This window comes from Emydura macquarii, unplaced genomic scaffold, assembly GCF_026122565.2.
Source record: "Emydura macquarii macquarii isolate MOO-44397 ecotype Brisbane River unplaced genomic scaffold, CSIRO-AGI_Emac_v2 contig_3305, whole genome shotgun sequence".
Taxonomy (NCBI): domain Eukaryota; kingdom Metazoa; phylum Chordata; order Testudines; family Chelidae; genus Emydura; species Emydura macquarii.
Genome location: NW_027133442.1, coordinates 1,050,705 through 1,066,321, shown reverse-complemented (window position 1 = coordinate 1,066,321; position 15,617 = coordinate 1,050,705). Strand labels below are relative to the sequence as shown.

The window sequence follows — 15,617 nt, the reverse complement described above, 5'->3', positions numbered from 1 at the left end:
TTTAAAGTGTATAACTATTTAGGGGCTCAACACTGGTCTCCACTGCAGTAGTAGCAATGGAGCATGGCTGTTTGTGCTGAAATCTGTGCATAGCTACCAACACTAGAAATCCTTTTTAGTGTAATTTAGTTTTATTGCATTTTATTTTAATAAACCTGTTCAAGTAAGTGGAGAGTCTGGAGAGCAGTGGAGGATTTTGTGTGCAGTCCTGTGAATCTTAGCACCATTTACGTAGCAGTTTACAATAATGAACTAATTGAATTGTCTTAGTGAACATGGATGGAGCTCTGTGAAGTAGATAAATGTAATTCCCATTTTACAGGTGGGAAAACTAAGGCAAAAAGACCCAAGGTGAGACCCTGTCCACTGCATCAACCCTCTTATGCTGGGTAAAAGGACATAGAAGGGCCTTAGAGGCCTTTATCTGGCCAGGGGACTAATCACCTAGCACAGGCACTGCAGAAGATAGCCTTAAAGCTGTCCTCCAAGGATTTTCTTACAAGATCCAGGGCAGGGCTGAGGCCAGAAAAAGCATGTTATGGGGGCAAGAACACAATGCTATAGAGGTCTCAGGAAGTGATGAAGCCCAGAGGGTAGCCACAGGAAGTTGCCATAATTTAGGGGTCTGCTTAAGTTACACCAGATGCCTTTCTAGCCCTGGAGCAATTCAGGATCAGGAGGGTGCAAAAGTGATTTAGGCTTGATCTACACTAAAGAGTTAGATAGACGTAACACAGTTTACATTGACTTAATTACATCAGTGTACACACTGGTCTTGATCCTGCTGATGTAAGTACCCTACTACACCAACATCATAACTCCACTTCCACGAGAGGCATAGGGCTCAAGTCTGTGTAGTTGGAGTGACAGTGTCTATGTAGACACTGTGGGTTACTTACATCAGCTGTTGGTCGCCATTCTTGTCAATTTCACAGCTCCAGCAGGACAAGAAAGCTGGGGTGGGTGGGAGGCTACAGCTAGAACCCTGCTGTCCCCTGGGCTCCTGGCTGGGAACTTGGCTGCACAGAGGCTCTGGGCTCCCTGCTCCATGCATCTCACAGGGAGCACAGGTGCTGCCCAGGATTCCAGCTTCTGCTGTCATTCTTGTCAATTTCACAGCTCCCTGCTGGAGTGGTGAAATTAACCAAAAATCTGGGACAGCTTTTGCACTAGGTAGAGCTTGGCTTTTTCCCAGGCTTCTGGCTCCCTATTCCCATTTGGGATCCTGGCTGTGTGGAGGCTGCCAGAGGGGAGCCGGGAGCCTTGGTGCAGCAGGGCTGCCTGTGGGGAGCCAGGAACCCAGGGACAGCAGGCTCTACCTGGAGCCCTCACCCACCCCGGCTTTCTTGTCAATTCCATGGCTTCAGATAGCTGTGAAATTGACAAGAATGACAGTGAAAGTGAGAGCCGGGCAGCACCCGTGCTCCCTGTGAGGAGCCGGGAGTCTCAGTATAGCCATACTCCCCATAGGGAGCGGAGAGCTGGGCTCCCACAGAGGAGCTGTGTGCGGAGCTGAGAGCCTGGGAGCTGAGAGCCCTCCCCCACACTACCCCTCTTAAGTCGATGGAAGCACTCCTGGTGAGGATGCACACCACTGACAGAGGGGAAAGTGTGGAGATGAACCACTGCAGTAATTACATTACATTTACCTCAAGCCATTATTTGGTCTCAGCTCTCCCTCAGAAATCAGTGGTCCAATTTCACAACCCCCAAAGGCCAGCCCTGGACATTGATCATGAATAATCTGAGATTCGGAAAAAGTAACTAACAAGCTTTTAGGTCTAGTGCTGAGTTTACAGTTTTCTCTGCTATCTCCATAGAAGGAATAGGGTTTAGAAGCATATAGACCAAGATTATTAAAAAATGGGTGTCTAAAGTTAGACAGCTAAATAAATGGTCTAGTTTTCAAAAATGCCAAGCATCCAGCAGCACCCCTGAAATCAGTGGGAGGTACGGGTTCTCAGTTTAGCATCCCTTTTTCAAAATTGGGTCATCCTTTTTTAAATTAAAACTGAAATTAATCTTGCAACTAAAGGAATCTTGATTTCTGAAAATCAGGGAATTGGATGGGGGAGCAAGTTGGACTCTTGATGCCAGTGAGTTCATTCTTGTATTTAAATTAAGGAACACATTACTTGTGCATCCCAATGCAATACAGTGTTATTGTAGGAACCTATCTTGACACTTGATTAAGTCCTGACACCTTGAGTTCTGTTCAAGTGGCAAATTATTGACCTGATCCATTACAGTGATTTATTTTCAACTTTCTGTACATCATTTTATGTAGATGAGACTATCTATAACTACGTTATTTGAGAAAATGGATAGAAAGAAGTGACACTGGGAGGAACTATACCATATGAGCTTTGTGGTGTAATTTCTCCATAGTCAGCATCTCTTAAATTATTTTGAATAATGTTTTTCTGCCAAAAATAATAGGTTTAAAACTTGTCCCACTTTATTTTCTTTCAGTAGAAACACTTAACTCTGTGTATTATGAAATAAGTGTAGCATTATTGTAAATGTTCTAGCTTGATGATGCTTGTGTTTTCTTTATCTCAAAGTTGGCATCTCAGATCCTCAAAAGGCAACTTCAGTGGGAAGATCATTTTCATTAAGCTGGAGAAGTCATCCTGAAGTTGTGGAACCAATGAGATTCAGGAGTGCTACTACCTCTGGAGCACCAGGAGTCGAGAAAGCAAGAAACATAGTCCGACAAAGAGCAACAGGTTAGGCGCTGGCTGCTTTAACATCTTAATTATAAATTGAAAGATGAAAATTTATAAAACTGAAGTTATAACAGATTAATTTTTCAAAACTTCTCGCATGTCATTGAATTTGGAATATTGATTAGGAGCAAATGTTCACAAATTTGTCTTTAAACCTTTTTCTTCACTTTTCTTCTTATACCTTAAAAGAGAGGTCAATTTTATTTACTTCAGGAATCCTTTTAGTCAAACATACAGTGATTATATAAAATAGGAGAGATTTATTGAGTACTGAGGTAGGATACAATTATTTAATATTTTGTTGTAGTTTTGTTTTTAAAATGGGCTAGATAATAAAGAATGATTGACTAAGTGTTGTGAACTATATAGATATACTATAACTAATGTATTTGTACAAGCTGGGACTTTTTAGCTGGCAGGACTACCTTTCAGACAGAGTGACTATTTTTATAAAAGCAGTAACACGTCTTCAGAGGCCACTGTTCCCAGGAAAAGTCAGCATTCACTAGTGAATCAAGACACTTTGGCTTCATGCCTTAAAACTTTGCTCAGCCTTTCAAGCATTCAAGTACTGGTCTGAATGCCCAGATTATCATGTTCTGCTGATGTTTATATATATTCTGTGCAAAATAATCCTGTTAATATAGTATTAAGATTCAGTTTTAAAGACCGAAAATACAATATGTATTCACAATAAACTTTCTCTCCCAGATCTGAATTGTAAAACACCCTTGGATTTTTTTGGTGAGGGATTCTGTATGAAAGTATTTTAGTGTATTTATTATGAATAGGTTCTTCTATGTATATAATAAATTCTGGACTACATGATTTAGTGTTTGGTAAACATTAACTGTATGGAGGTATAGAAATACTTTAAAGTTTCAACAATTTAATACTTTAAACAGTTATAGTACCTGTAAATTATAGGGTTAAGCAAGTAAATTGAGAGCTTTACAGAATACTAGGAAATATATAATACTTACTAGTATTGGGGAATTTGCTTATTACAATCCATGAAATAGAGCTGCAAGAATAAGCCATTTTTCACAAAGTTTTGTATTTGTATAATTGTAAAAATATCAGTTAAATAAATAGTTATGGCATAGATCTATTTAATAAAATAGCCTATTTTTACAGTCAGAGAAAAATCCCTTATTTTAATTATTCTAAAATGTCAACTTTCTTTTCATGAAAATATTTTTAAAATGACCATTATCTAATAAAGCTAACCAGGATAAGAATACTTTGTATTTATTCATAGCTAACATTCATACCTATACCACTTTGTACACTTTATTACAATTTACACTTTCTCAACATACAGACTTTTTAAAACTTGTTTTGTGATTTCTCTACTGTGAAGTGAAATATACGTCTGTAGTCAGAGGTGATGGAACAATTTTTATATTGGGGGTACTGATGATGGAAACCATGTATTTGGTGTTTGTTTTTATTATTTCAAGCCAGGAAGTGCAGCAGCACCCCTAGCACCTCTAGTTCCAGCACCACTGTCTGTAGCACTGTGTATTATGGCAAGATTTCAAATATGGGTACCTAAATTAAGCTCTTAAATCCATATTTTAGGTGCCTGAATGTTACCTGACTTTCAACAGTGCTGAGCTCCCAGCACTTTTGAAAATAAGGCCAAGTAAATATGTACGATAGCTCAATACATATATACAGTAGCTTAGCATTCTCCAGTTTCCTTTTTCTCTTGTGTTTCCTCTGTAAAGAAAGAGAAGATGAGAAATTAAGAGGAATATGGGGCAGGTCAGGGAGTGAAGGATGTAGAAGAATATCCCTGAGTCTTCAGATACAGAAGAAAATGCAGGGTTTTCAAACACTCCAACGCCTGGATTGGAACTCCTCAGTTAGTTTGTCTTTCTCAGATTTGATGGTCACAAATGCTGCTGATTCCAGTTCAACGGGCCATCAAGCAGCAGCCACAGCAGATGTTCATTACTGCTTTTGAGTAAAGGATATTCTGCTGCACAACTTCTCTCCTCATTCATAACAAATGGGTAAGCATCTCACTGTGGAATTTGGAGGCAGTCCAATGTTGTTACTAGAGGCTCCAGCACTAGGTCTTGCCCTCCAGGTCAGATCACCAGAAATTCAGTCTTTCCTGGTAGAAACAAGTTGGTGGTTCAATTACTCTCAACCACTTTGTTATAACTTCAGTTTCTTCTTTGAGTAATGTCCCTATGGATGTTCCATTCCCGGTGCGCATGCGCCTCTCGAGCCCTTGATTGGAGATTTCTAGCTAGCAGTGCCTGTTCGTCCTGTGCACGCACCCTATGCCGCCTCATTGCAGACTTCGAGGCTATATAGGGGTGCGCGGAACAACAATCCTCAGTTCCTTCTCTGCTGCCTCGGCCCTAGACAGAACACTAACTCGTCTGCCTAGAGCATACTCTGCCTTTCTCTTTACTTTTTCTGTTGTTGTTAGTGTTAGTATACTTAGTTTAAGTGAAAGGATTGTTGCCCCTCTTTTCCCCAGAGAGACTTGTGTTTTCTTGGCAGGGTGTATCTAGTTTGCTATACTTCAGATGTTTTCTCTTCTGCCGGGAGGCTATACCAGTGAGTAACAGATACATCCATATCTCCCAGAAGTTCTCCTTTTGTTTAGCCCTTAAGTACAAAGTTAGGAAGAACAGGGAGATAAGACTCAGACTGTTGGTGATGGACTGTTTCCTGCAATCACCCTCTGAGCCAGGTCAAGAGACCACATCCAGATTTCAACAGCATACCTTACAGGCATCTGGAGCACCAGTGCACTCAGCAGATACTTCTCCCATGACTACAAATAGGAGCTGGACACTGAAGTCCTCCAGGACATATTCCAGAGATGAGGGGGGCAGAGATTGATCTTTTGCCACTTCTGAGGACAAGTGTCCTCTCTTTCTGACTGGAAGCAGGAAAAAAGTGCTTGTTTTTTGGCCGGCCCACCCATGTCAGCCACAGGTCCTGCTAAAAGATCAGGTCTGGCTACACCCCTGGGGGCAGGGACAAAGATCTGCATCTTAGCAAAGAAACATGAGGTCTTCTTCCTCAACTAGACCCCTTGTCTCTTGATTCTGAGCTGGACTGACATTATAAAAAGGAGGGACAAACACCTCACTCCCTCCCTGTCCATCTCACTTTTTGCACTTTTGGATTCTGGAGGGAGGGTGCTGACCTGAAGAGTTTGGTCAGTAATGCTGCTGGAGGCACTTGGTGAGAAACTTTGTTTTAAATCTAATATAGTTTATTAGGCACTAGAAAGCAATTTATCTTTGTTTTTCTTGGAGCCATTTTTTCTTCAAGCTGTGTCCCTAAGTGTGCTCCACTGTAGGGGTGTCTTCGTCCCTGCACTACTGATCAGAGAACTTCGGTAGCAGGGTCCAGTAGGCCCGCACATGCAGTGTGTCTCCTCGTGCTGCGCCACAAGGCTAGCCAGCATGCATGGGCTAACCGTCCTGAGTTCCTTCTCAACCACCCCTGAGAAATAAAGGCAAAAGCCCTAAAATACTCCCAGTACATGAGCTGATGGCAATACCGTCAGCAGCATTGGCCTGTCCAGCTCCAGAGAGATTGGTATGGGCGAGGTCTCCATCTCCCATAGCACTGCCACTGATGCCAGGACACTCAGTACACATCAGGCCGGAACGCTGGCTATGCTGGAAGCACCTGACTTTCCACCCCTCAGTACTGAAATCACAGCATCAAGCCATGGCCAGCTGAGGAGTATTTCCCTGCAATCATGCCATTCCCCTCTGTTTTCAAGTGAGGGATCAGATAGTCAGCCAATAGGAGCTTTTCAGTACTCTTCCCAAGCTCCATATGGTACCCATTATCAACAGAATGCAGGAACATACCACCAGATGGCACTACCACCATCTTGGTATGGCCATCTGTGGGCATCTCCATCAGGCCCTGTGCCAGTGCAGTGGCCATATTAGGACCCCTGCCTTGCACACGCATAGCCTGCCTCAGAGCATCGAGCATTGCCTCAGAACCTTCCAGCCGTACTCCTTCAGCCACAGCATCATGGGCCTCAGAGCCTCAAGAAGTGGGGGAACAGGAAGTAGACAGAAGAGGAGGTAACACTCAAAGCCATATCCTCCTCTTCGCCAAATGAAGCGGTCATGCCATCACCTCCTTCCACTGCAGACGACTTCTGCTTGTTTCAGGCAAAAAGAGTAGCTGACACTCTTCATATGCCGCTGGAGAAAGTTAAAGATACACACCACCAGTTCATCAATATCCTCCATGCTTCATATGCTTCCAAAATTGCCCTCCCGATTAACGAGGCCACCCTAGACCTTGCTAAGACAGTGTGGCAAGACCCAGCTTTCGTGGTCCCAGCATGCAAGCAGAAGGACAAAAAAATATTATGTCCCCGCAAAGGAATCAGTGTTCTTGTTCATCCACCCACCACCAGATTCCATTGTGGTGGACGCTGTGAACTCTCATGGCCGACAGCACCACTCTAGGACAACATCCTGTGGCAGAGACTGGAAGCGCCTTGATCTCTTTGGTAGGGAGGTGTACTCCTGGGCCACCCTACCGTTTTGAATTACCACCTACCAGCCGCTCATGGCAAAGTATGACTACACGAATTACAATAAATTGCACAACTTTATTGATAAACTGCCAGAGAGCTCCTCAGGCTCCTTCAAGGCCATCATCCAGGACGGGCAGCTGGTAACAAAAATGTCTTTGCAGTTGGCCCTTGATGCCACCGACGCAGCAGCCAGGACCGTCTCCGTGGCTGTGGTGATGAAACAGGCATTATGCCTTCACCTCTCAGAATTCCCAAAGGAGGTGGAGGACCTCCCCTTTGAGGGTGTTGGCCAAGAAGACTGATGCCTCCTTCCACTCCTTGAAGGATTGCAGGGCCATCCTCAGGTCACTGGGAATTTACACACCATGGCAAAGGAGGCGTTTTAGCCCTCAATTCCAACAGAGGCCTTATTCGTCCCAATTCCCATCACAGCAGCACTATGAGCCCCAAAGAAAGAATAGGAAATTCCCAAAATGGAAGCCTTCAGGCTCCCAATCCTCGACTCAACCACCTGCCTCAATGCACCACTTTTGATGCGCAGGTTGAGGCACTCTGAAACCTCTCCCTACTGCTACCTGTGCCCATGCATGCGTTTAGCCACCATATGGCAGCGTTCTGCAGTGCCTGGGAGTGCATAGCATCAGACAGATGGGTCCTAGTGATCATCACATCAAAGTATTCCATCCACTTCACATCCCTACCTCCTCACAACCACCTTCCATGTCCCTCTTCAGGACCCTTCTCAGGGGAGTCTACTATGGCAGGTGATAGATCGCCTCCTGCAGTTAGATGCTGAGCCATAAAACCAGTACCTCAGCATCTATGAGGCAAGGGGTTCTACTCTTGTTATTTCCAAATAACCAAATGGAAGGGAGTTTGGAGACTCATCCTGGACCTCAGAGCTTTCAACAAGTTCATCAAAGCTCAGAAGTTCAAGATGGTTACCTTGTTGACAATCATTCCATCATTGGAACAGGGAAATTGGTTTTCGGCCCTCAACCTAGAAGATGCCTACTTTCACATTTCATTGCTGCCGGCTCACAGATGTTGTCTCAGGTTCACTCTGGGACAAGATCACTATCACTACAGCGTCCTTCCTTCCGACTTTCATCAGTCCCAAAAATATTTTCCAAGTTCTCTCAGTGGTAGCTGCCCTTTTATGATCACAAGGGATAATGATTTACCCTTACCTGAACGATTATCTCCTCAGAGCCTGCTTGCTTCAGAAGGCTCGTCAAGCCACTGAGGACATGATGCGCTTGTTCCCAGAACTGGGCCTACAGATCAATTCCCAGAAGTCAACCCTCACACCAGTGCAATGTTTAGAATTCATAGGGGCCAACTTAGACACACTACAAGCCAAAGCCTTCCTCCCTCAAGAGAGGTTTCTATGCCTGGTTTCATTTATACACACAGCTCAGTGCAGCCCTCAAGTGCCAGCCAGAATCTGCTTCCAATTCCTGGGACATATGGCAGCAATCACGGTGGTGATTCCACATACCAGACTTGACATGCGATGCCTGCAGCAGTGGTTCAGTTTGTCCAGAAACAGTCTGGACAAACCCCTGTCACTGTTCACCTGGATCAAGAACTCCCTGGATTGGTGGAAGATCCTTACCAATGCATGCAAAGGGACCCTCTTTTTTCAGGCGCCATCTTCGTCACTCCTTCCACCAATGCATCCCTCATTGGATGGGGTGCACATTTAAATGGTCTCACAACACAAGGCAAATAGTTATGAGGAGATATCCCTCACATCAGTGTCCTCGAATTGAGAATGGTCAGGAATGTCTATGCACATTTCCTCGCACTGATAACAGAATCACATACAAAGATCCTAACAGACAACATAGTCTGCATGTATACCAATTGCCAAGGAGGAGCCAGATTGCTGTCCCTATGCTTGGAGGTGATGAAACTGTGAACGGGTGCATCTCTCTCAACATCACTTTGTCCCCAGCTGTCCTCCCAGGCATGTAAAATTCGATAGCGGACAAGCTCAGTTGCAAATTCCCACCAGTGGGCGATGCACCCATCAGTACTTCATGACTTGTTCATACAATGGGGAACACCATCCACAGATCTGTTCACCACTTACCAGAACAAGAAGTGTCCACAGTAATGTTCTAGGGAGGATTGGTCAGCACTCTCTGGGCAATGCTCTCCTCCTGTGCGACAAGGACCTTCTTTACACCTTCCTTCTGTTTCCTCTTCTGCTGAAGGACCTGCTAAACATAGAGGGATGGAGCTTACACAATTTTGATTCTCCCGTGTGGCTGAGATAGACGTGGTACCCTTACCTGATGCAGCTTGCAATGGTGCCTACTGTTCTCCCTTCCAGCCAGTCCACACCTTCTCCCTCAGGACAAGGTGCGTATCATACATCCCATCCTGGGGATCCTCCACCTCAAGGCTTGAGTCCTACATGGTTCCAACCACCTAGAGAGCTCATGCTCAAAGGAAGTACAAGTGGTTCTACTATGCAGTAGAAAGTCCTGCACATGACATACTTACCTGCAGAAATGATCCAGGTTCCAGATATGGTTCATGTCCCAACAAGTCTCTCCAGTGTTGTCAACTCTTCCATGTATTCTGGAACATGCCCTAACCCTTAAAACATCGGGGTTATCCCCGAACTCTCTCAGGGTCCACCTAGTAGCTATCACAGCATTTCACCAACTAATAGAGGGGTACTCAGTACTATCTAAAGGTTCCTTAAAGAAATAACAAGCTTCTTCTCTCAACCTCAACTTCCTATCCCCTTGTGGGAACCAAACCCAGTGCTGAAAGTGCTGACTAGGCCTCCCTTCAAACCTATGGCCTCCTGTTTGCTAGCATAGCTATTGATGAAAATGGTCTTTCTAATTACAATTTTCTCAGCCAGAAAAATAGGGGAAATAGCTCTAATGATGCATTCCCCATACACAGTGTTCTTCCCAGATAAGGTTACACTCAGGCTGCATTTGAGGTTCATCCCTAAAGTGACCTCATTTCAAGTGAATCAGTCTATTCACCTTCCCGCCTTTTACCCTAAGCCTCACTGAGACAATATGGAGGCCATATTGCATACCTTAGACGTCAGGAGAGCCCTGACATTCTACCTTGATAGGACAAAGGCCTTCAGGAAGTCCCCATGACTATTCCTGTCCATGGTGGAAAGGTATAAGGGCTCAGCGATATCAGCCCAAAGACTCTCCAAGTCGATCTCAAATTGCATCAGACAGTGCTACGAAATTTGTAACATGACTACTCCATACTCGATCCATACACATTCCACAAGATCAAGCTCCTCATCTGTCGCCTTCTTTAAGAATGTTGCCATCTCAGAGATCTTCAGAGTGGCGACGTGGGCATCAGTCCACACCTTTGCAGTACATTGTGATAACCGGGGACTCTGCCTCTGATGCTGTCTTTGGCTCCACAGTACTATCATCTGTGACTAACCTGACGCTGAAGTCTCAGCTCTCCAAGGGGACTCAGCAGTCAGCTTCAATGGAGCATCAACAAGGACACTACTTGAAGTAGTAGTAGTTACCTTGTGCAGTAACAATGGTTCTTCAAAATGTGTCTCCCTATGGGTGCTCCACTACCCACCCTCCTCCCTTCTGCTTTGGAGTTCTCACTATGACTCCACAGTAGAAAAGGAACTGAGGATGGTTAACCTGCGGGTGCTGACTAGCCTTGTGGTGCAGCACAAGGAGAGACCATTCATGTGTGGGTCCAATGGATGCTGCTACCAAAGTTCTCTGATCAGCATCGCTGAAGTGCAGACACACCTATAGTGGAGCACCAATAGGGGGACACATCTCGTAGAAACATTGTGACTGCATAAGGGGAGTAACTTCTTCTTCTGACTCTTGTCTCATTGTTTGTACTCACTTAAAATCTATCTCTGTAGTTAATAAACTTTTGTTGTTTTATTGACCAGGTTGTGTAGACCTGCTCAACTGATGGGGGATGGGCTCTCTGGTTGACGCCATTTAGGCCACTTCCCCAAAAGGAGTAAGGCTGTGTCAATGGGAGGGCATCTCTCATCAACTCAGCATTGTGTGGATGCCACAATACATCAGTGTAAGTACGTCGATGGGAGGTACACAAGCTATGTCATGTAACTTGCATTTCTCCTGTTGACCACCAGCAGCAGTGTAGACCAACCCTAATCCAGTGTGTTTAAATGGAGTTACCCAGACATTTTAACTTGAGTTGTTGTGTATTAACCCCTTACAGGAATTACGGACTTAATATATTTGAACTAACCAGGAGTGGGATGAATAGTACAGGGCATACATTTCTGGGGCAAAATCTGGGACTTGGAGTGTGTTGGAGTCATCCTGCTGAGTGACCAAGATTGGTAAAAGCCAGTGTAACCCAAGTGTGTTTGGGAGGTTGCAGTTACACACAGACACTTAGGGTGTGGCTTGCATACTGCAAGGCTGTGAGCAGCCCAGGTGGGAGTTACTTCAGCAAGGCATTGTATGGCACCCAAGGTTGCATGGCAGGGATCACACAGCTCCCTACCGGTTTGGATTGCACCCCAGTATGTCACATCCATGAATAGCAAATAATCATCCCACACAGATATTGTCTGTCCAAATTTACAGGGCAAGGCTATTTGGAAAAGCATTAAAAGAATTATTAGATGATACTGCAGGGTGACTTTGACTCTCATTTACAAATCTAGCAATCTGTTGGTCACTATCAATTGCAAGAGTAGTCAAGAAGAGGCTCATCTCTTGGCAGAGAATGAAAACTCTAGAGTGAAAGCTCCCAGGAAAGACCTAGATAAATTTTCTTCTGAAAACAACAAAATCCTCCAAATGAATGTGTCTGAGAGCCTCCAGGTCCTGTACAAGACTTTTCCTTGCAATCTACCCTGTGCGTCCAGAGTCTTAAGAAATGGCTGGTAATGGTATAATGAAGACTCAGGTCACAGTTTGTATATTTCTACCAATTCATGGGCAGCATTGGAATCTGTGCCCTGTCCAGTGAAACAGACCCATTCAGACTTCCAAGATACTGGAAAGAATTCAAACCTACCAGTTCAAAATCAAGAAGACCATTGAGGTTAGAATAGCCATGATTGTGGTCATAATTTTACAGCAATGGTAAATATTTGGAAAGATCCAGAACTTCATCTCATCAAAGCATGGGAAGCAGTAAGCTCTTTGGGTCAGGGACTGTCTTTGTTATATGTTTGTACATTGCACAACACAACAGGGCTGTGGCTTCTAGCTGCTATCATAATACAAATAATTAATAGTATTAATCACAAAGTTCTGGTGATCTCAGTTACATACTTTTCTACAGTGCTTGATTGCAGGACTCTGACCAATCATCCTGGAGAAACTAGTGTATCAGTCCTAGTAGCATTCTTTACGCAGGTACATCGGACTCCTCAACTGAGGGCATATCAACACTATGGGCACACCAGTGGCACAGCTACAGCTATGCCGCTGTAGTACCACAGCGCAGACACTTCTTCCATCAGTATAGGGGGTATTTCCATCAATGTAGATAATCCACCTCCCTGAGTGGCAGTGGCTAAAAGTCTTCTGTCGATCTAGCCTTGTCTACACCGAGGATTAAGTTGTCTTAACTACATGCTCAGGAACATGAATTTTCACATCTCTGAGTGACATAACTACATTGATCTAACTTTTAAGGGTAGATTATGGCCGAGTATTATCCGGTCTTGGGATTCATTAGAGTAGCCACATTAATTAAGGCTGTGATTGGCTTTTCTAGTTATCTTTTGGAGGTAATGACAGGTTTTGGAATTAATTTTTTTATCTGTACAAGAACCACACTGCTGTCGCCATGAGGCAAAGATGTTCCTTATAGCCCCAAAAACCTTTCTGGCCAAGGTAAATTCTTCTTTTTATGTTTCTTGAGAAATAGTTGTCTCATTACTTTGTTTTCCAATCCTTAGTAGTTGTTTGGAAAGATTGTGATTGAAATGGTAGTTGCTGTAAAGAAATATTTCAAGGATATAGAGTATACACACCAATCTTACTCTGTTAAACTAATTTCATCTGAAATGCCACAGCACTTAGGTCCTCAAAGTTGTTTCAGGCAAGATGCTAAAATCTTGCACCACTTAACATGCTAGGCATCTAGGAAACCATTTGCAGTGGGAATCAAGGCTCCATCTACAATGTTTCTAGTGTCATTATTGAAGAGAACATCTGAGCTTCATCTGAGGACATTTACAAAGTATGTTTCCATTCTTGTGCAGAAGCATCCTTTAGTAAGAAGGTGTGATGGGGTTGGTTCCCAAATAATTCCTTAAATTTCAACCCTTTTACTTTGTATGGCAGGACCATCTATTTTGGCATACTCTTCTACTGTAATAATTAAAAATTTCTGCTTTCTCCTCCTCCTCCATCTGTGTTTCACTGATTACTACTTTCCATTTGTTATGAATGGGAAGAGAAACTGCAGTAGAGTGAGAAATTTCTTAACTTATGATTTTCCTTCTGTTAGCAGTTTCTCTTCTCATTCAATCACCCTCGTAGACTGGTAATACAATTTGTAACTGTAATCCTGCCTGCAGTGACTCAAGAGTGTGAGTACCAACTTCATGGTAGACTGTTAGCAACCAGGGCACAAACCCAAAATTGGTTGTGAGTTCCATATTTAGATTTCATCAACCAATTGTCATTTATAAACTCCTCAGGTACTATAACAGTCTTATCGTGGAGTCACAGACAGTCCCCTTGGGGTACTCTGATCTATCTTGCCACCCAGGTGAGCATACCTTTGTGATAGCTGGTGCCTTACACCACTAATCACCAGTATTCAGGTTACTCCCAGTCACTTTCCCCCAGGTCAATTGCACAACGCTTGTAGCCAGTCCTATAATAAACCATATACAGTGTTATTAAATAGGAAAAGGAAACCAGAGAGTTATTTGCAAGGTTAACGTAGGTAAAGATAGATATACAAATGGATTGCAGTTTTAAATTTCAAAAGGTAATAGGCACTTCTATAATCAGCAAGCTTTATGAGTCCTTTAGGACTGATGTGGGATAAAAAGGTCCATCAATACCAGATGGACTAGTGTGGGATGTTGCAACTGGAATTTGCCTATGTACTTTCAACAAGAGGACAAAAGATTTTGTTGTTCTGCCCTCTTCCCTGTGAAGATGAGTCATGCAAGTGTATTCCTCCCATCAGCTAAGTTTGCAGCTCAGAGCACATGGCAGGAGTGGAATGAAACCCCTAACAAAAGGAATTTGGTATCTCTATGCCACTTGAACTTTGGCGGGGCAAGGTGTTTCTATGCACAAGGAAGACTCTCTCCAATTTGTCCATAGCCTTTCTGTAGTGAGGGACCCAAAATGGGACACACTACTCCAGATGTGGCCTCATCAATGCCGAACAGAGGGGAATAATCACTTCCCTTGATCTGATGGCAGTGCTCCTACTAATGCATATGCCGTTAGCCTTCTTGGCAACAAGGATACGTTATTGACTCATATCCAGCTTTTTGTCCACTGTAACCCCCAGGTCCTTTTCTGCAGAACTGCCTCTTAGCCTGTCGGTCCCCAGGCTGTAGCAGTGCATGGGATTCTTCCGTCCTAAGTGCAAGACTCTGCACTTGTCCTTGTTGAGCCTCATCAGATTTCTTTTGGCCCAATCCTCCAATTTGTCTAGGTCACTCTGTATCCTATCTCTACCCTCCAGTGTATCTATCACTCCCCTCAGCTTAGTGTCACCCACGAACATGTTGAAGGTGCCATCCATCCCATCATCCAGATCATTAAAGAAGATGTTGAAGAAAACCGGCCACAGGACCAACCTCTGGGGCACTCCGCTTGTTACCAGCTGCCAACTAGATATCGAGCCGTTGATCACTACCAGTTGAGCCCGTTGATCTAGCCAGTTCTGTTTGCACCTTATAGTCCATTCATCCAATCCATACTTCTGTAACTTGCTCGCAAGAATACTGTGGGAGACTGTATCAAAAACTTTGCTAAAGTCAATGTATATCATATCCACGGCTTTCCCCACATCCACAGAGCCAATCATTTAATCATAGAAGGAAATCAGGTTGTTTAGGCATGACTTGCTCTTGGTGAATCCATGCTGTCTGTTCCTGATCACCTTCCTCTCCTCCAAGGGCTTCAAAATGGATGATTTCATGAGGACCTGCTCTATGATTTCTCTGGGAACTGAGGTGAGACTGACCAGTCTGTAGTTCCCTGGATCCTCCTCCTTCCCTTTTTTAAAGATGTGCACTGTATTTACCTTTTTCCAATTGTCCAGCACCTCCTCGATCACCACGCGTTTTCAAAGATAATGGCCAATGGCTCTGCAATTACATCAGCTAACTCCCTCAG

At 43.9% G+C, this 15,617-nt stretch overlaps 1 protein-coding gene across 7 annotated transcripts in view; it reads left to right on the top strand.

Moving 5' to 3' along the window:
* Positions 1-15,617, top strand: part of RALGAPA2 (Ral GTPase activating protein catalytic subunit alpha 2) — a 346,401-nt gene that overhangs the window by 95,934 nt on the left and 234,850 nt on the right. For all 7 annotated transcript variants that reach the window (XR_010917130.1, XM_067532894.1, XM_067532900.1 and 4 more), the window contains exon 16: positions 2,565-2,729. Coding sequence is in view for 6 of the 7 variants with exons in the window: in XM_067532894.1 (XP_067388995.1) it covers positions 2,565-2,729 (165 nt within the window). In the remaining variant the exon portion in view is untranslated. The remainder of the gene's footprint in view (positions 1-2,564; positions 2,730-15,617) is intronic.